The 24,031-nt window shown below is 35.1% G+C and overlaps 1 protein-coding gene across 9 annotated transcripts in view; it reads left to right on the top strand.

The window, feature by feature from the left end:
* The window catches only part of beta-Spec (spectrin beta chain), a 237,795-nt gene that overhangs the window by 200,690 nt on the left and 13,074 nt on the right, over window positions 1–24,031 (top strand). For 3 of the 9 annotated variants that reach the window (XM_071585453.1, XM_071585455.1, XM_071585454.1), the window contains 8 exons: window positions 2,251–2,349; window positions 6,005–6,120; window positions 6,875–6,954; window positions 16,031–16,153; window positions 20,558–20,707; window positions 21,441–21,537; window positions 22,373–22,552; window positions 23,249–23,443. In XM_071585453.1, the coding sequence (XP_071441554.1) occupies window positions 2,251–2,349; window positions 6,005–6,120; window positions 6,875–6,954; window positions 16,031–16,153; window positions 20,558–20,707; window positions 21,441–21,537; window positions 22,373–22,552; window positions 23,249–23,443 (1,040 nt within the window). Of the gene's footprint in view, window positions 1–2,250; window positions 2,350–6,004; window positions 6,121–6,874; window positions 6,955–12,674; window positions 12,738–16,030; window positions 16,154–20,557; window positions 20,708–21,440; window positions 21,538–22,372; window positions 22,553–23,248; window positions 23,448–24,031 lie in introns of those variants that run through there. The other 6 variants (XM_071585458.1, XM_071585456.1, XM_071585459.1 and 3 more) reach the window with 5 other exon arrangements.

The following is a 24,031-nucleotide window of genomic DNA, read 5'->3' as shown; positions in this document are numbered from 1 at the left end:
AGATGGGCTTTTCTGTGGATCACATAGTTTGCATTATAGGACATGCAATTTGCACCAATTGCCTTCCATCTTATTCGTAACATGCATACTTAAGGGTAGATTATGCATTGTCCCTTAAAAGTTATGTAAGGCTTACTGCATATTTTATTTTGGAAGTAGATCTCATGAGTAGTCATTTGCAATTGTGACTGCTTAGTGAGATATAGCTGGGGATATGGTATTATAAAAATATAATACCATATCCCAATTTACCATTTAAACAATTATAAGTTAAGTAGTGAGTGCACTTTAATGAGAGCAAATTCACTGCAGGGTAAGTTTTGTGTAATCACTGTTTAAAAATGAACAGCACTCGCTTATATTATATTTATTTAAAAAAATACATTACCATACCATGGGGGACAATAAACACCTAACAATTAGTCTTCTCTGGCACCATGTTGATTTTTTTTACAACCGTTGATACTATTCCACATTATTGGTGATATAGAGTTGGATTGCTTCCCAACTGAAAAGCAAGTGTCATAAGTTCCTACTAATTGTTGCATGTAAGAAATGGTTTAGCATTATACAGTTACAACTTAAAATCAGTCATGGCTGCAGTACTGGGAGTAGTAAAAACAGCCAAGATAATTGTTAGCAATTAATGAGTGCAGAGGTTTTTTATCTAAAAGATGTGTAGTGTCAATGAGCGATTAGGTTAGTTTTTCAGTCTGTTTTGTTCTGATACTTCATGGGATGTTCCTTTGCCATCTAAAATGCCTTTACATATTGTAGTGATTTCTCCCCATTAGGTAGGAAATATGTAAGATGCTAAGTGAAACCAAAATGGCTGTGATAGAAAGATATGGTTTATTCTAGGAATTTGTTGAAAAAACCGCTTTTTTTGCTATCCATGTTTTTATTACAAATAGGGCAACTTAAAAGCATTAAATGAAACTAGCAACTCAAAGGTATTGTTCGTGGATTGAATTAACTTTAAAATGAATTTTCAATAAGATGGATATATTGCCAACTCACCTGGATGTGGGTCCTTTTATTTGGCTTGAATCAGGGATAAATATGTTTTTGAGAAGTGGTCCTACTACTAGGCGTGATACAAAGGATTAGCATTTCAAAAAGTTTAAAATATAGTTTAAAGTATTGAAAATATTTTTATTAGGTGATACTGAAAATCCTTGTGGGAGGAAACTGAAATTGTGAATGTTCACTGCCAATTGGCAGAACCCGCACCAAAATTCCTCTGCAGCTTTAAAATGACCCTCTTGAATAACAGTTAATTGTGTGGTCATCATTTGTGTTTAAATGTTTTAGTATAATTGAATCAAATCTAGGCAGTGAAATTAAATAAAATCTTGGCATGTGGTAACATGCATGCCGTTTCCTGATTATTGCTCCAATGAAGTAGAAGAAGAGAATGCCCATGCATAAGTATTACTCCCCAAGCAGCTGTTCACACAGAATTATGGCAATATCTTCAGTGTTCTTAGAACTTAATTTGAATGTGATAATTATTCACGTTAATTTTTAACAAAATTCTTGCAGAATTTAAACATCATTACTTAGTCTGCGATACTGTGTAAATTTGGTTTCAATAATACATTCATTATGATGTACAAACACTAGATTCTTTAAGGTTAAATAGAAAGACAATTTGGCATAAAACTGATGAAATTGATTGTTATAAATGAGTTCATAAGCTTAGGTGTTCATAGAAGGCATTTAGACTTAGGATATGTTACCAAATTCTAGTTTTCTCATGAAGATGCTTGGGACTTTTTCTCTTGTCATGTATTTAGAATGAGTAAAGCCCTAAAAAAAATATCAAATCACTTTCCTCTTGCATTACAGTTGTATCTTAAATTTTCCTTATTAATTAAGGTTTTAAGTTGTGTGCTGAATGATGCTAGACCAATATAATATGTGTGACTACCACCCTAATTACCTCTCATCTGGAAGCATTAATTTAGAAGCTAAAAAACTGTTAATACCCCTGTGGTTATTGTTTTCTTTAGTAGCAGTTTTGTTTCATGAGTCAAATGCAGTAAGTTGTGCTTAATTTTATCCCAGTCACTTGCACCAATAATTGAGTACATATTGTTATCTGGTTCAAAATGCTTAAACATGAAGAGTGCACCATTGTAACGAATGTTACTTTGATTGACACTGTGAAACAAACTTGATAGCTCTTCTAATGGATGATGCTAGGACTACATACAACTTTGTATTTCCTCACATTTTGCCGTGAAGCTGGAATTACGAGAGCAAGGGAAGAGACTTGGGCTGACTGACGAGCAGCAACACTCTCTGTACTATGGAGAGCGATATTACCCATATTCCGAAGAACCGGTGACTCTCTCTCTCTCTGACTGATCTCTCTCTTAGTGCCTACTAACTCATTTTTCATGTTTTCTCTGTGGTCTTTCTCATTCATAACTAAACTGTTGAGTTTGTGTTTATCATTAACCCTTAACTAGGCATTTTGAGAAACTTCCAATCACATAGCACATGGCACTCGCTGTCATTTCTTGTCAAGATGTTCACCTACGATTCAGACGGGTGAATAAGCCGAATATTAGAAGTAATTCAATGGGAACATAGAAATCTTGGTGAATTTGCCCGATTCGATAATGAATAGATTTCCCATTCGCATCTAGACATTTTCTTTTTATATTCCTGTGGTTTTATTTGCAATCTAATGTACTTGCATCTTCTGACTTATGAAGGTTCCACTTTATTTAATGTGTTTACTTCCTTAAATTTTTATGTGATTTTGCTGTTCTTTCGTCTCCCTCAAAATTATGAAAGAGGAGTTTTATTTATCAATCAGTAACTCCGAACATTTTGCCGAGTTACGTGTCTTTGTATGAAAACAAATCGAGCCACAATACTACTCAAGTAAGGAAGTAATGGGTGAATTAACATTGCTCTCTGTAATTACTCCGTGAGTTACATTTTTTTAATAGAAAGATTGAATGCCTGTAGTCTCCAACAATTACACTCCCCACTTGCCTTTTTAAGGGTTAAGTCAAATTAGATCACACTCTTACATAGCGCGTTGCCATTACATGCACATAGAATATACAAGAATTAAAAGGCCTTTATGAAACTCCATTTACTAATAAGTTAATATCCATTTTTTATGACTCAATATGTGTTTATGTGAGATGTTTATTTGCTATAAATCATGTGTGTATGTATATTTAGGTGTTATTAATACAATCTAAAGTATCTTACTATGTGGCTTTGCAAGTACAATTCCTGGAAGCATTGAAATATAGTAAATCATTTGACTTGGATAGAGTTATTCACAGATACTACCCATCAAAATGATGTAATCTTTTTTGCAAAAAAGTGAATTTTAGCAAAAATAAAATTGGGCATCTGTTATATTTTGAGGCTTCCATCCTCATTCTGTGAACTTGGCTCATTTTTTCCATGCATTGACACTGATTTTTCTACATCAATTTTGATAAATTCATTGGCAGTAATAGTCCTTGGCAATGTAATACCATGTTAATAATAGTTATTTTGTGAAGTCTTATTAATTCTATTCATAGTCAAAAGAATTTTGCTATCAAAGCCAATTATTTTGGAGCATGTGGTATTTGTATAATTTTTGTAGTGCTGTGTTGTCTCTAGTTGTATTAACATCGCTTAGTGATTACTATATAGTTATTCTCTCTTTCATTTATTTTAATTGTTTATTAATATTTGGTGTTTCATTAGTACCTATTTTGGTGAAGGATTCCCATAGTCAATGCTATGACCACGACATATTCAATTACGATAAGGCAAATAGCAAATGAAATTAACATATCAAGAAAAAATATGATTAGGAAAACCCATTGTTTATTTTGCCATTCAGGTTTTCTTCCCCAAGTTGACAGAATTGACCATAAACTATAATATTAGTCTCAAGTTGGAGTTTGATGTGCTCCCATTTGGCAATTTTACTTTTAACAAGTTTATTTTAGCATTAATGAAATTCTTTTTCCCATTACGAGGGAATGTGGTAACATAATTTGGGGCTCCTGTTTAAACTTGCAAATTGTACTTAATCCCTTATATCTGAATTGCCAATCATCACCAGCTGTAGAAACCTCCAGTTAGATGAAATAAAATGCATTATTAAATCTCTATATCTCATATTTAGCAATGCCTGCCAAGATAGTTGCTATGGCTATAATGTTTTCACTATGGAGATAGCAGTAATATTGCCTAGTCAATCCACAAATTGATGCTTTTTAGGTATGCCTGCAGCTACATATGCTTTTAGTGAAAATGCAGGTATTTAGTGTGAATTAAAACAGTCGTTGAAAGTACATTACCTCTGCCTGAAAGTTGTTGTAATTGAGATATACAGGGTGAAGGGTGCAATTGAAATATATTTTAGTTCCCTTCTTCAAATTCTTTTTTTTTCCTTTCTTATTTTTAAGCTATCTATTATGTACTATTGTGTTATTGGTTGCTTTTTGGGTGTGGTTCTGTGCATGGTTGTTATTTTTAATTGTGTGGAATGCATGAAAAGGATAAATCTGTGATATCTTTAGCATGAACAACGAGCTATGATTTCTGGAGGTGACGGCCAATATCACTTCTGGAACCTGGATGTAGAGCCATTGCATGCGTCATGCACCAATGTTTGCCTTGGGGAGGATGTGATAAGAAGACTGTCAGCTGGTCCCCTTGTCCTGTGCCCTTCAAACGAAAGGGGGCCCAAGGAGGTTGGCTCGCCCAGCCTCGGCAGCGGTGGGCAGTGGACCATTGAAGAGACTGTCCGGTACTTGATATTCGGTTCGGTCTTGCCCAGAAAACCACGGAGGCCAAAGAAGTTGTTTACTTCAACGGGGACCAGAATATTTCGTGCAGGAGATCAAATATTCAAAAAGGTCACAATTGGGGAAAGTGGGAAGAAGCGCTCTTTTCTTTGGGACACTGACTGGAAGAAGTCTACTCCAAACAGCCCAAATCCCCTCTTGCCCTCTCTGCCCTTTGAATACCCTGCGTCCAAGTCCATTGCCATCCCTGTGCTACACCCGCACCCCTCCTCTGGATACCCTCAAGTACGTAATGGTTGTGGAGCAACGTCGAACGGTTCAACATTGCCTCATTTGGATGGGGAGAGTGAACCCATTGGGTTAGAATCGCCCAAAGTGCTCTACAAGGGAAGGCATGGTGTGACTGTTGGCATCTCTCCCAACCCAAAAAAAGTTCCTTGCAATTCCAGGAAAAGTAGCAGCAGTAGTGCTAGTAGTACTAGTAGTAGTAGTAGTAGTAGTAGCTCTATGAGTAGTAATGCTGGTAGTGATGCTTCGGCAAAGGGAAAGAAGTCTCGTAGAAAGGGTGCTTTGGATCTCTCTCTTGCCCATAGTGTGAAGGTATGTATTGTGAAATGTGGATACCAAATGCTTTTCGGCTTGGGCAGCCCCTTGGCTTGATGAGGTACACATCTTCAGCTAGCTTCATTGATTGCATGGTTAAATGACTATTTTCCTGGTTGGGCCTCGGTAATTTTTGACAGTTTAATAATGGGAGCATGAGGGAGTATTTGAAACAGATTAAAATCTTAAATTGAACAGAGTAACTTTCTTCTCAATGGCATTTTGAGTTTACCTGGAAATCTTTAGTGTATAAGATTTTTTCAGTGGGAATGAGGAAATGATATTAATTTTATTGTTGCAGTAGAAATTTCATCAGCTTGGGGATATATTGTCACCCAGGGCTTCAGTGCAGAGACTTCAAATTTTGAAATGAAATCAAATGTGTATCACATTTATAGAGCTTAAATTATTTTACCATAGTTTTCAATTCTATTGCCAGCATGCCAAATCTGCATGAGCTGCATGTCGTGAAGTGGCTTGTTTTTTAATCCCTTGTTGATTTCAGTTGCATGCTGCATTTTTTGGCATTGGCATTGAGGCATGTTTTTTTGAAGCACTTGCAGTTAGTTTGTAAATTCAGATTTCTCCCAAGAGAGTGACCACAATTGCTTCTTTTCCAGTTTGAGCTCAAAGAGTTAAAGAGGAGACAGGAGGAGGAGGAGAGAAAGCGACAGGAAGAACTTGCAGCCAAGCAAACGCCACCAGTAAGCTCTCCCGAAGAGCAACCAAGTGATAGGTTTGTTCTAAATTAATCATAATATTTGGGGTTTTGGGCATTTAATGTCACAGATCAAGTTCTTGAGGTCTAGTAGAATTCAGCTGCTCAGGCAGCCTTTCGTAATTTATGCTGTGCAAATATCATTATTTTTTCTCTGATTCTAATATAATTCTATTTGAATAGCAAGATATTTGTTAAAAAACACAGTATCACCATTATTTTCTTCGTATTCAATTCGTGTACCAAATACAGTGGAAGGGACATGCATATAAGATGTCATTTTAAATCAGAAATATCAAGCAGTGCTTAATGATATTTTAATAAATAATTATAGCTCCACTTACGATACATTTTTTTTCATTCATGTTAGAGTGCAAATTCAAGGTGGTACTCTTGTAACTAGAGGCATTTTCCTCTTTTTGTTCTCAGTTGCCTCTTCCATTGCATGCTAGTAATATTTTCATTTTTTTTTCAAAGGAACCTTATTGAGACCATCCATAACTGTTTTTGTAAAGAGTAGTTCAAAAATAATTTGCTGTACAACTAGTTTTTCATTATCATTTGTGTAATCTTAGCGTGCCTGCCTATTTAATATAATTCTCTGCTTACCCATTCTGGACATCATTTTTGTGTAATTCCTATCAAATGGAATGTTGTCAAAGTGTAGGATGAAACATTTGAGTCTCCGGGCTGGTGTTTCAAATCAGCCTTGGTTGACTGCATTCAATAAATGTCATCATTATTACTCATGTTATCCCTTGCGTACTTGCAGAATCGATGGTGCAGCCTCGCCAGAAGCAGAGCAGGTGCATATTAATGGAGAGAAAGATGCTGCTGCTGAGCATCATGAAGGTAACATGCTTGATCAGTGTATGAAATTGAGGAAACATGTTGCAATTGAATTTATGTTAATAATAATTTCTTGAAGCTGCTTCATTGAAGTATTGACCACCGGCATCATTTCGGTAAAGTTAGTTTTTTTGCTCTCATACCTTTGGGAGAAATGAGTGTTTTTCGACCAAGAATTGTAAATAGGTGGTTAATTTGGTATAAATCAGAGGAAATGAAATCGTAATGTCACATGACATATTCCTTCAAAGAGATACAGTGAAGTAATTTCTCTATCTCTTGGATCCTGATCAGTGTTGCCATAAGCATAATTGCAGTTCACTGCTGGGCTGCAATATGTTCTGAAACATCAATTCAAATGTGTAGGCAATTTAAGAAGATGAGTGGAGTGGTGTGCTAAATTATCATGTACATGTCATAATTGGATTTTTAAAGTGCTCGTTACTGTTATTTTAAATTAATGTATGAATTGCCTTTAAGAACACCAATTGAAAAAGTACTAATGCTTATGCTTGGGGACTTTAAATTAATCTTTAGCTTTTACATTGTAACAATTTGACTACCATTAATTAATATTCATGATGAATTAATCTTATGTTTTAAATGTTAACTTGTAATAGTTGCTTGTTGATAATTAAGATTACATGCTTTTCTTCAACATGTTTCATCCTCCCTGTCAGTATATGTAGTTTAGCATCTTTATTCTTTTTGTTTGTAAATTTTTAGGGTCTTATGGAGATAATCTCCTTTAAACCTGTAGACTTTCACAGATCTTCTCCTTCAGTTTGATTCCCCTGGTAATTCATAGGCGTGGAGATACTAGGACCATTGCTGGTCAAAGGAGAATATGCAGCGTGTGGCTGTTCTCCCTGCCAGAAAGGGAATGGCGGCACATATCTGTCATATATGCAACATACTTCAGGATCCGTTTAGTGAGATAACCAATTGTATTTCCTCTTTTCCCCCGCAATTCCTTATTATCTGACTGTAAATGAACAAGTTATCATGAAAGTCACCCTCTGCAACACACTGTCTTTGCTTCAAGTTGGTTCTCATGCCTAAATAATTTCCAACATCATTGTGTTGACATTCTCATCCTCCTTAACATGAGAGACCCAACCACCTGAAACCACACCACAAAAAATTCCTGCATTACCCAATCCCTTTTCAATCCATTACCTAAATGAAGACTGCATTATTTATTTAAAAGTATGTGGTAGTATGTGCATCTAAAGTGTAATTTTTTAACTAAATAGCAATTTTATTTATTTGGACTAAGCTGAGTACAGTAAGTGGCATAAATAAAAAACGTATGGTGTGGTTAGTCCATATACTGGACTAAAATTACACAAATTACTTCACTTTGCTACAATTTTCTTGGTTAAAAGCTACATATAATGGAAGATTTTGACCTTCAAAGTGTAATAGTTCATTATATTTTTCAAAATGTTTTGCAAATCATTACTCATGAGTGTGTGTTTTAACTGCCTAAGTAGTTAATGCATTTTGTCCATTATGGACAGAGTTAGAACAATCACTAGATATGTAATCTTTTGAACTTATATCTTCTAGGTAATAATGACTATCATTCATCTTGGAAATATCCATTTTTATGCATCACACTCTTCTATATAAACTAGCAAATTTCCTTGGCGTAGGAATCCAGCTTTAAAGAAAGTTTACTGGCATGCAAGCAGTTTTGTAATTTCAGTTGATGAATCTTTTTGGCAGGATTCATTTCAATAGAATTTTGACTCGATTGGCTTTAAAATCAGAGATGTCAAGGTATCCCAACCGTTAGTGCCCTCCAAGTTTTTTTCTTCAATTTTTAGTTTTGCTAGATTTGAAATTTTTGAATTTACTTAAATAGGTTTATTTTTTAAACTAACTTCCTTAAGTCTCCACGTGAGTATGTCATGAGTGATTTTAAGAAAGATGAAGAATTTCATTGGTTGACCTGGTCACGCATGTCGATCATTGGGTTGATTGAGTCTGAGTAGATGTGAAATTCACAAAAAGAATTGCCAGGAAGAGAATTTTTATCAAAATGTTGATCAAAATTTTTTCATCTCTTCTCTATTTATTTCTTGCCATGTTCAAATTTATATCTTTTAAGTATGTTGTCAAAGTTACCATTCATACTTTTGATTCATAAGGAGGGCAAGTAAATTGTTACTTATTACTTGGCAACTTTACTGTTTTCTTATTTTAAGTAAGGGAATGGAAACTTACTTCTAAACATACCATGTTTTTGACTTAAGTATAGTATGTAATTTAAATTCGTTAGGTAGATAGTAGCTTTAAATTTTTATCTTGATAAGCCTAAGTTGGTAATTTCTTGTCCATTGTTATTTCAGTTTCCTATTAGAAATTACATAAAACAGTATCGCATCAACTATAGGAAATTAGGAATGTAATTGACTGACATAATGCTGTATCTTGATGTTTACAGTTTGAGGGTTTGATTGTTCACTAATTTTTCTCATGGCCCTTCCTTGTTATAAGAGTAGCCTTTAGTATCAGGTAATTATGTAATTTATTTGTTAAAGCCACCATACCATAAAGCGGCGAGGTGAAAGCAACTTTATTTTGATTTCAAAAATTTCTCATTAAATAGATCCTTTAGAGAAAGTCAGTCCAAATTTGAATTAAAAATACAAGTAACCGAGTAAATTAATTATGTTGAATCACCATAGGTACCTGCTAGTTTTATGTATGGCAAATCATTCACATAAAAAGTTAAATATAGTAATCTGATTGAATAATATATATTTGTCATGCAGATTCTCCATTCTTTAGATATTTAATAAATTCATATATTTGCCTATTATCTTATTTAATGACAGTGCATACATTTATTTATTTATTCAGTATAAGTCCGAAAACAGCGCATTCTGGCCTTTACATCGAACTATTAACAACGATAACAATGATCACATTTACAAACACCCAAGCCCTAGGTGGAGTGTGACACTTTCTCAAAAAAATCCATTGAAAATTAATTCTAGGAAAATTAGTGTGATTTGCATTTTTTCTATGAAAATTGCAAGTATTGTATAAATATTCAATGAATGACTCCTTGAATAGAATTTCAGGAATTTCAAAAGAATAAATACTTGAAACCAAGGCAGGTTGTATGAGTGTTTTAGGGGAAAGAGAGCTTCATGGATGTGGTACCAATATCAGTTGTTGTTATCAGAGTTGAAGTAGTACATTATTGAATTTAATTTGGATATATTTTGCAAATCCTTGATCAGAGGCAGGGTTTATGTAATGCATCTTCTGGATTAAATTCTGTTAGGTATTTATTAAAAATAATCTTTTGAAAAATGTTCATTATCACTATTCTGTGCTGGATAAAAGAAAAAACACAGTTACTAATATCTTCTGGCATTAGAATTCTGGAGTCTTCTAAAAGTTTCAAGTGCAATTTAAAATTACTTAAAATGGGCTCCAATAAATAACGACAACATTTTTGATGGGATAACTTTCTCCTCTTGTTTTCATTTGTGTGCATTTTGTATAGTAATTTTTTCAATGTGCATTTAAAAATGTATTCAATAAATTCAACCTTGTGTCCATTATTCTTAATGGTTTGAATTTTCCCTTTTCTCATAGGAATGGTGATAGCCATTGCAATGTTCAGTACATCAACCTATACATTAGCGTTACCACATCACCAATACTGACTTTTCTATTCACTTTAAATCTGTACCAACATAGATTCCATGTCAATTTCAAGGCAGTGGATAAAGTCATTCAAATATTACGTTCAAGTGCATTTATGTCCTCATTGCTGTATGTTTTACACTTGATATTGTTACTACATCCATGTTTTAAACTTCTCCTTTCATACATAGTAAATTTTAAGTGTACAACATTATTTTATTGAACATTTGGTTTTTTATCCATGCTTTCCTAACATTGCATGTGTCTCTTTGGTGGATACTCAGTTGGACCCTGGTGTGGACCGTAGTCTATGTGACAGTATTTAAATTTTCATATTGTTTTAGCAATACCTAATATAGAGATATCATCTTGCATACCTAATTTAGCGTAGTAGTGTTTTTAAAAATGGTGGAGTTTTAAAAGTTGCCTCGTGTTGGTATTTGTGCATTATACTTTACTATTTTCCTTTGATATACTACTTAACCTTTTTCTTTTATGACCTTTTACTACCACTCTTTTTGGCCCAATGGTAAGTAGGAGTCTTACCTTCAATTAAGGAAAAGGTTTACCTTTTTAAATAAGTGATGTGGTTATGCATATTGGGAATTAATCGATTCTCAATCTTAATGTGTACCTTGAAAGTAATAATGATAGTTCACGTAACTCAAGCCCATTGGCATTGTTAAGCCTTCTTTCCAGAGCATACTGTTTTAATTCCAAGGAACACTAATCTATGGTATAGGTGAAGTATTGAGTTCAAGAATAAAACATATAAAGCATTAGATAATTAAGCTCACATAACCATAGTGAAAACATTGTTTAAACCCTAAAAATTTTTCTTGAGAATTTAGTGAATATTGGTATTAGCAGTCTAATAACCTCCTAAAATTATTTATATCAGGCAAACAAATTGTAAGATGAATAGATAGCAGTTCATTAAGGTCAATTGTATGCTTTTCATGCTGCCTTATTAAATATTTTATTTCTCCTGGTTTTAATAAGAGTCAGTGTTTTGGTTAGGTATCAGAGATATTGAGATGTCACTAGTGGTGAGGTTCCATATCTTATTATAATTTTAGGGTTCAACGGGGGACTTTTGATTTATTTTTTCGCTTGAATTATTTTCAGTAGTTGTTCCTTGCAGTAAGTCACATAACATAGGTGTACCTTATCATTGAATCCAGAGGAATTAAAGGATTAAAGAAGTTTTAGTGGGTGTAAAGTATAGGTCCAAAATTAATAAATTATGACCCTTAAGGCAAATCAAATCCAAATTTGGTTTTGATATGAGAGGCTACAGTTCAGGCCATGCAGCAAGATATGAAGTGTTATGCATTCAGTTCAGGGTACCATTTCCTTGTGCTGCACATGGTAATCACCCAAAACTTGTCTCACAAGAAAAAGAACAGTAAGGGTATTCGCCTAAAGTTTATCTATCAATATCAGGTTACTTGGAAAACGTGGTCCTCAGCCAAACGGGTCAGTTTTAATCACAACTAGACGACGTCTTCTAACTGCCATTGTCATGTTGAGTGGGATCTGATGCCTCATAAGGCCAATTACCGAAAGAGATTACTTGCTTCATTTGGTGAGCTTCAAATGCAGCACTTATTTTTTGAGGTTATAGGTGTCAGTTGAGCTATTAGACCAATTGGTGATCATAGTACCTTGCACATATTTAAGCATGTGCAGAGAAGGAAGGAAAAACTCCTAGTTTCTGCAGTGGTCAAGAGAGTTGTGGTTGTGCTTCAATAGAAGTTTTCCCTAAAGTAATCCATGCTCTTTGAAAGTCAGCATCATGTGTAAAAAGTTAAATGTTTAAAATTGTCCATTTTTTTCTAAGTCATCTTCTGTTTCTGTTGTGTTAAGGGCTTGTGGGTTTAAGAGTGTGGTTGTTTTGTCCAAGAACTATGTAGAACGTCCTGTAGAAGTTCTACACTGTGCCGTCGTTGTTACATAATGAGTAACCTTTCTAAGGAGCATGTTGCATGGTCACTCTTTCTTCTTTCTCTCTCTCTCTCTCTTTCTTTCCTCTGCCCTCATTGGCTGGTTAGCTGCTCACCGCAAACCTTCCACCAAATTGGTGTCCCCAATTGAGAAGCCCTGTTCTCGGGAAGGTAGGTTTGCTAGATTTCTCTGAGTTTTTGTGTACTCAGCATCAGCAGTGGAAAGTACTCCAATATAGCAGCTTCAAGGCACATAGATGTTATTTTTTTTTATTTTAATAGGATTTTACAAATAAATGCAACCAATATATGCTGTTTGTGTAATTGCCGGTAACTGTGTTAAACAGACTGCTGTCAGCATCCCTATTTTCAAATTGTTTTTTTTTATTATACTTTGTTAAATGCTCGCAAAAAAATTCCCTGAATTCAGTCGTGGCATAGTAAACAATCATATTGTCAATAGTTCCTGTTTGGCTTGCCCAGTCATTATCTTGCACCAAAAACATTGGTCAAATTTTTTTGTTTGATATGTGGTAATGGAAAGCCAAGCTTATTTGAATCTGAATGGGATGTGAAATTATCTATTCAGGGTTAAGGATGCATACTTATTTTATCTGTATTGGAATTTTCTCTGATATAACACAGCTCTTGTTTTCCCTAAAATGCCCGTAAGAATTATTTTGATTGCATTCTGTGCATTACCAGCCAGCCCTATATATCTAAATACTGTAAGGGTAAATAGAACATGGAAATGTATCCTGTCAGCTGGCATTAGTGTTGTGTAAACTGCTGGATGCATATATGTACCGTTTATAAAGCTCTTAATGCTATGGGAATGGTTTCACGAAATTGGTTGCATTTGTTTGTGTTTGCCACGCATAGTCTATTAGGCTCATTTTGAAGTATTTTCTCTTTTGAAAGATACTTTTTTATAGTTGGCTATTTTTCTGCATTAGTGATAACGTGTTTTAGAGCTTTATATGTGAAATGTGTTGGTGGTGATTTTTTTTCCCGTGCACCAAGGCTTACCAATGTCTTTCTGTGCTATTTTTTTACAGGACACAGAATTTTAACTTATGGTGATGGTGTGGTGATGGTCCTTTCCCTGTCCACTCATGTGTGCTCTAATGTTTTCTTCCTTCCAATGCTTGAATAGAGTTTACACTGCTGAATTTGCTTCAATCCTGATGGTTTCCTGGCTAATGATGCTGTCTTACAGTTCCTTTATGATGAATGTTTTCATCATCTAGCTGTATTTCTCACCTAAGCTATTCTCGATGATGTATTAAAATAAAACTGTGAGTATCTAGGGGATGTAAGCTGTTTCAGGATGTCTGTTTTCACCTTTCTCATTCCACAAACCCTTGGACTTAGTTTGTCCTTACTGTAATGACTGGTATTTTCTGTGGTGAAGATAATCACTGCATCAAATATTTGCTATAAAATTGTGTAGAGGGTAAAAATATTGCTGCTGTAAAGGATTTGATTTTGTGAAATTGTTAGTCTAGTTGATTTTAGATCATCAAAAGTTTCATAATTCATTACCAGCTTATTAGAGTCATAGTAATAATTTTTAAAAATAAATTATTTAAGATGTTGGTAATGAGACAAACTTTCGTATTTGGCATAATAAACTTGGAGCAGTAAACAAACTATAGACACAGCTTTCAAAATGAGGATATTTTTGTCTCAGTCTGCCTTTCTTCTCTTGTTGGTAGTGAAAAATGGAAACAAATGCGAATTTCAAAACGTATAATATTACTTATTTTGTTTTCTGTGCATAAATCATTTTGTGTGATATTTGGTAAGTATATCGACCTATTGACCGTAGATTCTGTTTAGTTGAATACCTGTTTGAAATTTGTGGGCATTTAGAAAGTGCATTTGTTGTGATTCATGATTTGATTCCTGAGTGGTGAGGCTATTTGGAAATGTAATGCACCATGTATGTATTTATGCTCTCACAAACTAGCAAAGATGTTGCGATTTTTCTTTTTCTCTTTGGGTTCTCTTGTAGACTTAAGTGTTAGCGCTTTGTTTCAGTCGTCTACAATGCACAGCTTTCCCTATCCTATGCACCTCTAAACATTATTATTGAAATCGAATTTTAATTTTCTTAAACCAACGGTAGCATTTTCATGCATAAGCTACTAAAGCTGTCTCTGGCATACTTGGGTGTTCAGGAAGTGTTGTAATTTTAATGTGGATATTAACACAATTTTTTCAATTGCGACATTCACTTGTGTTAAGAGAAAATTTTAACATTTCAGAATTCACCATTGGCGTGGGTCGTTCCCTTCAATGCTCTGTATGAATTTTAACATGTGACTGTGTATGCTTTCCTCAAAATGAATGAATGAATGAATTTAGGTAGCAGCATCATCATCCTGTTTGGTATCAATTTTACTCATTGGCTAACATTAAGGTCTGAGGTATAAAATCTATTTAATGAAAATATGGTATATTGCCACGTGCAGCTTGTCTTGAAATGATTTACCTTTTAATTACTATATTATGGTCATTTATTAATTTTAAAAATTGATAGGGACAAATAAAATTGTTTCCAGCTGCTTAAGGTACTAAGTGTAACTTAAAAACAAAACACTATGGAGTTAACCATTGACTTATAATAAAATAGTGTACTTTTAATTTTAGAACTTAATAGTACTTAAAGGTATTGATAGAATCGACTTTGGAAAAAAACAACTGTTCAAGTGAGTTGTTAATAATTGAGGTTATTAGTACATGCATGGTGTATTTTGATTTTTAATTTCTTGAGGGAGGAAAAAACTGCACCTGTTCTGTCATAATTTGTTTTTCCTGTATCTAGTAGTAAGTGTAACTATATATTTTAAGTGTGCTATGTATTTACTTAAAGATGAATCAAATGTTTATTCCCGTTTTTGAGTCATCTTTGTTTTCATCACAGCTGATAGGTATGTTTAGTGTTGCTTTGAAATTCATAATTGAGGCAAAATGCTTTTTTCGTGCTTGAGTCTGTGTTGCTAATTTATAGATTAGTCATTTTGGGGTTGTAATTCACTGTCAGTCAGCGGCATAATTGCCATGGAATATAAGATTCAAGTGCACAAAAGCAGTGAGGTAAAATAATGTATAATTTTCAAAATTAAGGTGTAAATATTGCAATGTCATTTGAGGGGCTATTAATAATGCACAATTTCAATGATATGCCAAAGTTGCAATCAAAAATAATAATTAATGTTACTTAGGAAAGACATTTCAGATTTTGACTTCAAAATGTATCCCCTTACATGTCTTTTAAAGCATGAAGGGGAAAAAATATTAATTTCAGCAAAGTTAAAGTGTATGGTAGGCTGCATGTGAAATGCAGGTGTTGCATATATTTGCAACTCCTTATGTAGATTATTTTGAGTTGCTGCATGATGCTAATTTGTTTGCTGTTTGGCTGCATGCCTCCTCCCCAACTGATGAATCTCTTGTAGTGCATGAAAGTCTGCCTTCGTCCCCCACTGGTACCAAAACAGCGGAACCACACAGTCCACGCTCCCCCACATCCTTAACGGGAGACAGTCTACCTGACTCTCCAAATGTGTCTGCTCCCTCAAGTAAGTACTCTTTAACGATCATGCCTTTCGTCATAAGCTTGTACATAGTTGCTACAAAATATGTGTAATTCAGAATTTAATAAACTGCATACAAGGGCGGTTCAATAAGTACCTGTGTTAGAAATGAAGAAACCATTTTTTCAAAAAAAAATTTTTTATATTTCAACGTAGTCCCCATTTAGAAAGATACACTTCTCCCAATGTTCTGGCCATTTTTTTAACCCCTCTGAAAAATAGGATTTGTCGAACTCTCCAAAATACTCCTCTGTCTCGGCGATAACTTCTTTGTTTGAGCTAAATTTTTTTCCCGCGAGCCATTTTTTCATGTTAGGGAAAAGATAAAGTCGCAGGGAGCCAGATCGGGTGAATATGGGGGTTGCGGCAGCAATTCTGAACGTAGTTCATGCAGTTTGGCGGCGACAACTCCGGATGAATGTGCTGGTGGGTTGGTGGTGAAACAGCAATCGCGGCATCCATCAGGCCAACAATTTTTTCATCGCCAACTTATCATGTAAAATATTAATTGCCATTCCGGTCGACACACCCATGGCCTCTGCTTCTTCGCGCACTTTCGTTCATCGATCAGCAAGAATCATGGCATGGACTTTTTGAATGATTTCCTCGGTAACCACATCTGCTGGGTGTCCTGGTCGCTCCTCATCAAAAGCAGTTGTTCGCCCACGTTTAAATTCGTTGAACCCATATCTAACTGTGGTCATAGATGGCAAAGTGTCCCCATAAACACCATCCAACTTTGCTTTTATCTCCTCGCATTTCTTCCCATCCAAAAACAAAAACTGAATTACCGAACGTTACTGCTCTTTTACCATCTTAGCGAAAATTACGGAACACGTCCTACTTGAATGGCTGCCAAATCCAAACTAACCTTTAAATCAGTCTGAAATTTGTCTCACCGTCATTTGATTGATGGCAGCACAAGATGATAACATAAACTTCCCTCAGGAACGCCCTTTGTCATCAAACAAGGGTACTTATTGAACCACCCTCGTTAATGATGTATCTTAAGTGAATATATTCTGGGAGGATGCCAATTATTTGAGTTCCATAATCATTAATGATCATATATCATTCATCCTGGCTTTGCCACTCTCATCATACAAATTGGCTGAAAACCTTCTCAGAGAGATGGAGGGTGTGGGATTATGATGGCTCCCTTAAAAAAATGAATAATCGGAAATGTACTGAAATGTAATTAGAGGAGTCATATATATGTTGTGTAATCATGGGTCCTCGAAGATGGTGAAATTTTTCTGCATAAAGTTTTGAAAAATAAAAGTTCAAGCAACAATTTTGTTTCCTATAAAGCTATCTCTTTTCATATGTCATGAGTAATTCAACTAGCAAAAATTTTAAATAACTAGAGAGTTTGCAGAGGTATCTATTTAAATAAATTGTTAGCTTTGCTTTTCTGTATGCTCATAATCATTATCTGCACTTTGTTCTGTAAGTGTGCTATAAACAAGATTTGTCATTGTTTGCTAAAGTTAATATGATATCAAAATACTACCTTACCAACATCAGTTTACTGTACTGATTTTTTAATGTCAATATTTTTTTATAACAACGTTGCGCATATTTGCATCTTTGATTGTTATGGACATTCTGTTGTTATATTCATGAATGCTGGCTGTGCATGATCAAAGTATGCATGGTAGTCCATATAGTTTAAATAATATTGTTTGCAGAATATTAGTAAATTAGTGTACATGAAATATTTTTGCATGCTATAATGAGATAAGAGTTTAGAATTGCACTTGCAAGGTGTGGCTATTAAGAAATAAGACTGGGCATCTGGGAAATGAATAGTGTTAAAAAGAACTCGGACAAGCATAAATGGAAATCTCCTGTTCTAACATATTATGTTAATTTACTGTCATAATCTGTTTGAAGACAATGTGTTAGGTACATCCTGAATGTGATCAGTTCAAAAATTGTGCACTAGTTTAAGCCAAGATACGAGTGAAAGAATTTATGATATAGATTTTGTGAAGATTGTGATAGTGATACTTTTGAAGAGGACAACTTCCATTTGCTTTGAAAAACAATGGCAATAAATGGATTTCAGAGTTTTTGTAAATGATTGAAAATTGATGACCAGGAATCAGAATGATTGAAAAGTACATATATCAATAGAACCCGTTGAAGAAAATAAATTTTTACGGAATATTTATCACCTGTGATAAGACATGACAGTTATCACCTCCAATGAAGCATCTTCAGACCGATTGCTATGGGCAAATGACAGTCTTTGCTCTGGAATATACCATCTCTACTATTTCTGCTATCAATGTCTCCAAGGACAAAGATTGCATGTCAAAGCAAATCTAAGTTTGGATGAATGGTTGAGAATAGCAAATGTTTTTGGCATAGAACACAATTTTTGTTGAGTGAAAACCAGAAAGACTTTTGATGAATGATCATGACAAGTCCTGTAAACAGAGCAAGAATTTATTAGGGAGAGGAGGTAACAGTTTCATCATCCTTGATAGATACAATGCACCATTGCTTTCAACAGTCTCATTGCGAAGCATTTTTTGAGATAAAAATGAATCGTTGTAGTAGAAAACCAATCCTGGCAGAGCTTCTTATGATTTCTTTCCTGTCTTAAAAGTTGTCTTAATTCAAGGAACTTAGGTTATTTTCCTATAAAACCACAGTAATAAATATGAAGGTTGGTTTTATAAGTGAAGGTAGCATTCACGGAATAATACTAAGCACTTGGCAGCATGTGAAATTCGCATCAGGACCAGTTCTTCTCCTTGTGCATTCTGTGAAGATTTGTCACCCTAGGTTGCACGTAGCTTGGGTGAAGTTGAGAGTGCTCAGAGGCATCATCGGATATTGAACCTGCGGCCTTCAGTCAGTAGCCCAGTGCTCTACCCTCTAGACCATCTCCTCCCATCTTGTCCAATATGACAAAGAAATTGACGGCTCCCCACAAAATATGGAAGAATATCTGCGTCATTGCTTTGATCAGTGGAATGTGGGAATGCAGTTGTTACTGGCTATATGAAGAGAGAGTATCAAAGAGGGAAGGGATAATACATTAAGCAAGTTTTTTTCCAAACTTGTTTGGAAAACTTTAAATGCTGAAGTCTTGTGAATTAATAGCTGCACATGTTATGTAGACGTAGGGTTGTATATTTTTTGTGCAATAGAAGTACTAATTTGTACTTGATTGTGGTAGACTGTAGTGAATGTTGTGCACATCATGATGCAATTAGAAAACAATTTTGTTTTCTTAAGAAACCTAAGGAATTGTAGAAAAGTATCTCAATATTGGGTGGCTACAAATTTATCTAATTTCCCATTTTCAGTTGCCTGCTTTTCGTATTCGACCAGAGTTAATTATCATAATAAGTTATGAATTCCTTAGTTTGATATTTTCATCAAAATAAGCTATCTAGATTCATTAGTAAATGCAGATCATTTTATCTTGGTGGTAGTTCTGTAAACCTACATCTGATAAAAGTAAGTAAATAACTTATTTAGTTTTGGTGTCATGGTGATACCATTAAAATTTATTATTTATAATATATATTTTTGTGAATTGTTTTGATGTTAATGTTTTCCATAAACTAGCACATTATTCGGCATAGAAGTACTGACTAGAGATATCTTTAGCAGTAGTTAATTAACAAACTGCTCCTGCTAGTAATTTTTAATTTTAAAATTCATGCCTTTTCCTAACCTGTGATAGGAATATTATCATCAAATTTAATTGTTCATAAATTTTGTGAGGAACTTCTTATATCAGGATCTTGCTTGCTCTGCAAGTCGTTGAAGAATATGAAAATCGTGAATGATTGATGAAGCTATATTTTTGTTGATATCCTGAAAAAATGTAGCTGCTCAGGTAACTTACCCATAAAGATTTTTAGTCCTCAGTAGCTTATTATTACATTCCATTAGCTGATTAACGTACTGGCTTCCCACCCTGAGGGCGCGGGTTCAAATCCCGGCGGTGTTGAATATTTTTCAGAGGTATCTCGATCCCTACTTGGTGCTTTGTGGAGGGCACTTTGAGGGAGTACGCCATCCGTCGGATGGGACGTTAAGCCGCGGACCCCTTGGCGCCTTTCGTAAAGAGTAGGCTAATGCCGAACCCGGGTTTCTCTCCACCCTTCATCCTTTCCTGTCCATTCCCTATGGTGCAAATGACCTTAGCTGTCGGTCGCCTCCCCTAAAAACTACTACTACTACTCCATTAGCTGATGATGAATTCATCTATAGATTTTCTAATTCTAATCAAGAATTTCTTGCAATCTAAATTTTCAAATTGAAAGTTTTGTATGGAAAGCATTGTCGTTAAAGCTGTTCACATTTCTGATACCATTAGTTCTTATAAATTTTATTCATGAATGTAAAACAAATATTGTTTAGCCCCATCCCTTGGGAAGGAGTACAAGAAGAAAGATCGAGCCCGGTCAAAGTCTCCCTTCCGCAGTTTTCGATGGAAGAAGTCCAAGTCTCCACCATCAACGTTACCAGGGAGTGCCAGTGACGATGAATCAAACCTGGAGAGGGCTGCTGGTAAGCCTATCAAATGCACTTCCTAGAACAACGTGGACAAGAGACTTCAGTCTTCTACTGAAAGGGATTAGCCAGGAGGTGGAGGACATAATTTTTTCTTGTGCACGTTAATTGTTGGGGAGTTTTCATTCTTCGTTGAATCCAAGGTATAGATCTGGTGTTTAATTGTTCACATCTTTGAAGGGAAAGAGCAGTGGTACTTTTTTTTAGTTCAACCATCATCCAGAATTCACCCGAGGTTTGTTTCTCTCACAATTTTCATTCTGGATGTCATTCCATCTCTCAGTTGTTATTAGATTGTTCAACTCCAGCAGACTCAACATCTAGAGTGGTACAAGGTGAACGGTATGCTTGGCACACAGCAGATAAGCACAAATCTGCATCAGCATGATTTTCTTGCATTCCAAATGAGATTCTTACTTTTTTGTGAATGAGCTGTACATAGTGATTGCAAGAGAAATGAAGCTGGCAGGAACCCAGCTTCATACAATCCTAAGGCATGAGATATGGTTCAATTCATTTGCCTGCTTGAATTAACTGGGATCATTTGTTATTTTTTTCTCAGGATGGATTCAGTTTGCTGTTTCAAGAGTAGTATCCCTAACCTCACCACACTATCACCATTTATTTGTTTTGATTTCCTTGCTCTGTGTCTGGTTTTGTTTGTTGGGTTTTTCAGTTTGATAATGTGAAGATTCTTCAATAATCACTTTACTTGCTTCTCTGTCTCTAGAGCGACCAACTTCTGGTGTTGGCGAAGAGGACCAAATTGAAGGTGTATTAGTAAGGAAGCATGAATGGGAATCAATCAACAAGAAGGCAACTAACAGGTTTGTAATTGCTGGATTTGTTTATTATGTTATTCTTCAAGCCTCGGATAAAGTTAATTTGCCTTCTGTTTTATTGAATGTCTCTGTTACAATGATTTAGAGTGTGGGTCCCGGTAGTCCAGGGGTAGAGCGTTGGACTACTGCCCGGAGGGCACAGGTTCAATTCCCTGGCATGCCTCCTTGGGTACCCACAGCTCCATCCAAGCTGTGTGATTTTTTGGATAACAGATCTCTCTGGGAAATCATAACCGGCATTGGGAAAGACACTGGCCCTGCTACCCTGATGGGTGAATTTCACACTCCCTTGGGCTTAGTACTTGGTGAACTCTACCATCACCTACCAAACCGACCTTTGGGTTGATTAATTTGTTTATGGTTTTTTTTCAATTCCAAATCATAACATAAGGGCATAGGTATTCTATTCAGCCCTGAGTTACTTGAGTTACAAAACTTGATGCTTGTGTTTTCCAGTAATTGAATTGTAGAAGGACTAAATCAGCATTGCAAATTAATGTTCTCTTTTTTGATGAATGTAACCATTGCTTTAACTCCTTCTTGATCATAAAAACTGTCTTAATTAAGAAGAGATATCTGTATTAAGGAAGCATGTGAAACATTTTAAAGTGGATCCTAGAAGGAGGACTAAATCAGCATTGCAAATTAATGTTCTCTTTTTTGATGAATGTAACCATTGCTTTAACTCCTTCTTGATCATAAAAACTGTCTTAATTAAGAAGAGATATCTGTATTAAGGAAGCATGCAAAACATTTTAAAGTGGATCCTTAATCTTAGGGAATACAAATTTTGATCTTTTTTGTGCCATCTTTTCCGCAGATCGTGGGACAAAGTATATGTTGTGTTAATGGGCAACTTGCTTCTGTTCTACAAAGACCAGAAAAGTTACAAGGCAGCACCAGAGGTTTACTTTAAGAATGAAAGTCCTGTGGACATTCGCGGTGGTGCTGTAGAGATAGCAAGTGACTACACCAAGAAGAAGCATGTATTTAGACTCAAGTGAGTGTAATTTTCATTTGGTATTAGCCAAACGGGGAAAGCTGCCTAAATTTTTATCAAAAGATTTTGCTAAATGTTTTTCACAGAATGATCACCAGGATTCCAATTTTGATGAACAAATTCATTTTGTAATAATGGTAATTATGTACCAATAAAAAATTTGGTTTAATTTAGGGATTTTAATACTGTAATAGATTCTTTCATATTTGAAGGAAGTCATGCGTCATATGTTTGTTTTGCAAAAAAATTAATGTAAAGATAATGTATAAATGTATGACTGTATTCACATATGAAAGAACATATTGGCTGAAAAAATAAAAAGCTCATTTCCTCAGAGAATGGCTATTTATGAAACCAGACTGTCCATACATTTACATGAAAAAAGCTGGTGTTTTTTGGGTCTTCGGGTTTTCTTGGTTGGGTTTTTTTTAAATGTGAAGTTCTATTTAGGGAATGGTGGGTTAGGCCCATAGTAATTTGCATATTCCTCAGTGATGATATTTTTTCCTTGTGTGGGCATTAGTTTCACAACCCTGCATAATTAATTTTGTACTTCAATGAGACATATGTATTGGACTATTTTAGATTCTTGGAATGAATTGGAGAATTTACTCTCTGTATTTATTAAGTTTAGCCATTTAAAAGGATGATAATTTTCAATTTATTATTTTCCTCATTTTCCCTTCTCCTGTCAAGGTTGGTTGGTGGATCGGAGTACCTATTTCAGGCCAAGGATGATGAAGAGATGGGCGAGTGGATGAGGCGTGTTGGGGCTGCAGTTCATAGCGAATCGTATGGATCTGCCGGGCCATCGCGATCGCAGACACTCCCTGCATCAGGCGACCGGAAGGATGAGCCTAAACGTAGAAGCTTCTTTACATTAAAGAAAAAGTAATTAATTCTTATTTTGTCCATTGGCCTTTATCTTGGCACATTTATCAAATAGACATATTTTTATCGATAGAGAAATAAATCATGTGTATCATAAATATGTGGGTTGTTAGTGGGATTGTATAGCCTTGTACAATTAACGGCTAAGAGAGGGAAATCAGGAAAGTCTCGGTGAAATATCAAAAGGCATTTGAGCCAGATTTTTGTTTTGAAGATGATAGTGGTACACAGTGAACTCTCAATCAACAGTGACATAATTATATTGTGGTAAGCACAGACAATACGTTGCTATAGTTGTAAAAATGAAATGGTGACAGCTATGTCTTTTTGAACTTTCTGCCAGGTGCTCTTCAGTCTTGTTTAATTATGTTCCCTTGTTGTGCTCAAAAGGCTTTTTGTCTATTAATAGTTGAGTGAATTTTATACGTCAGGCACTATTCTTGAAGTTCTATAATAGCACTGGTGAGGTTGATGAAAACTGCCAGGGAATGTCCTTTCATGGAAATCAGTCCCAATTTCTCAAGTAATCACCACAAAGTCTTCAGGATCTGCATATTGTTGAGAGAGAATTTACTGTGTTACAAATCT

Source organism: Hetaerina americana, unplaced genomic scaffold (genome assembly GCF_022747635.1).
Source record: "Hetaerina americana unplaced genomic scaffold, ioHetAmer1.1.p SCAF_2, whole genome shotgun sequence".
NCBI classification, from domain to species: domain Eukaryota; kingdom Metazoa; phylum Arthropoda; class Insecta; order Odonata; family Calopterygidae; genus Hetaerina; species Hetaerina americana.
The sequence above is the reverse complement of the archived record's forward strand: the minus strand, read 5'-3'. Positions and strand labels throughout refer to the sequence as shown.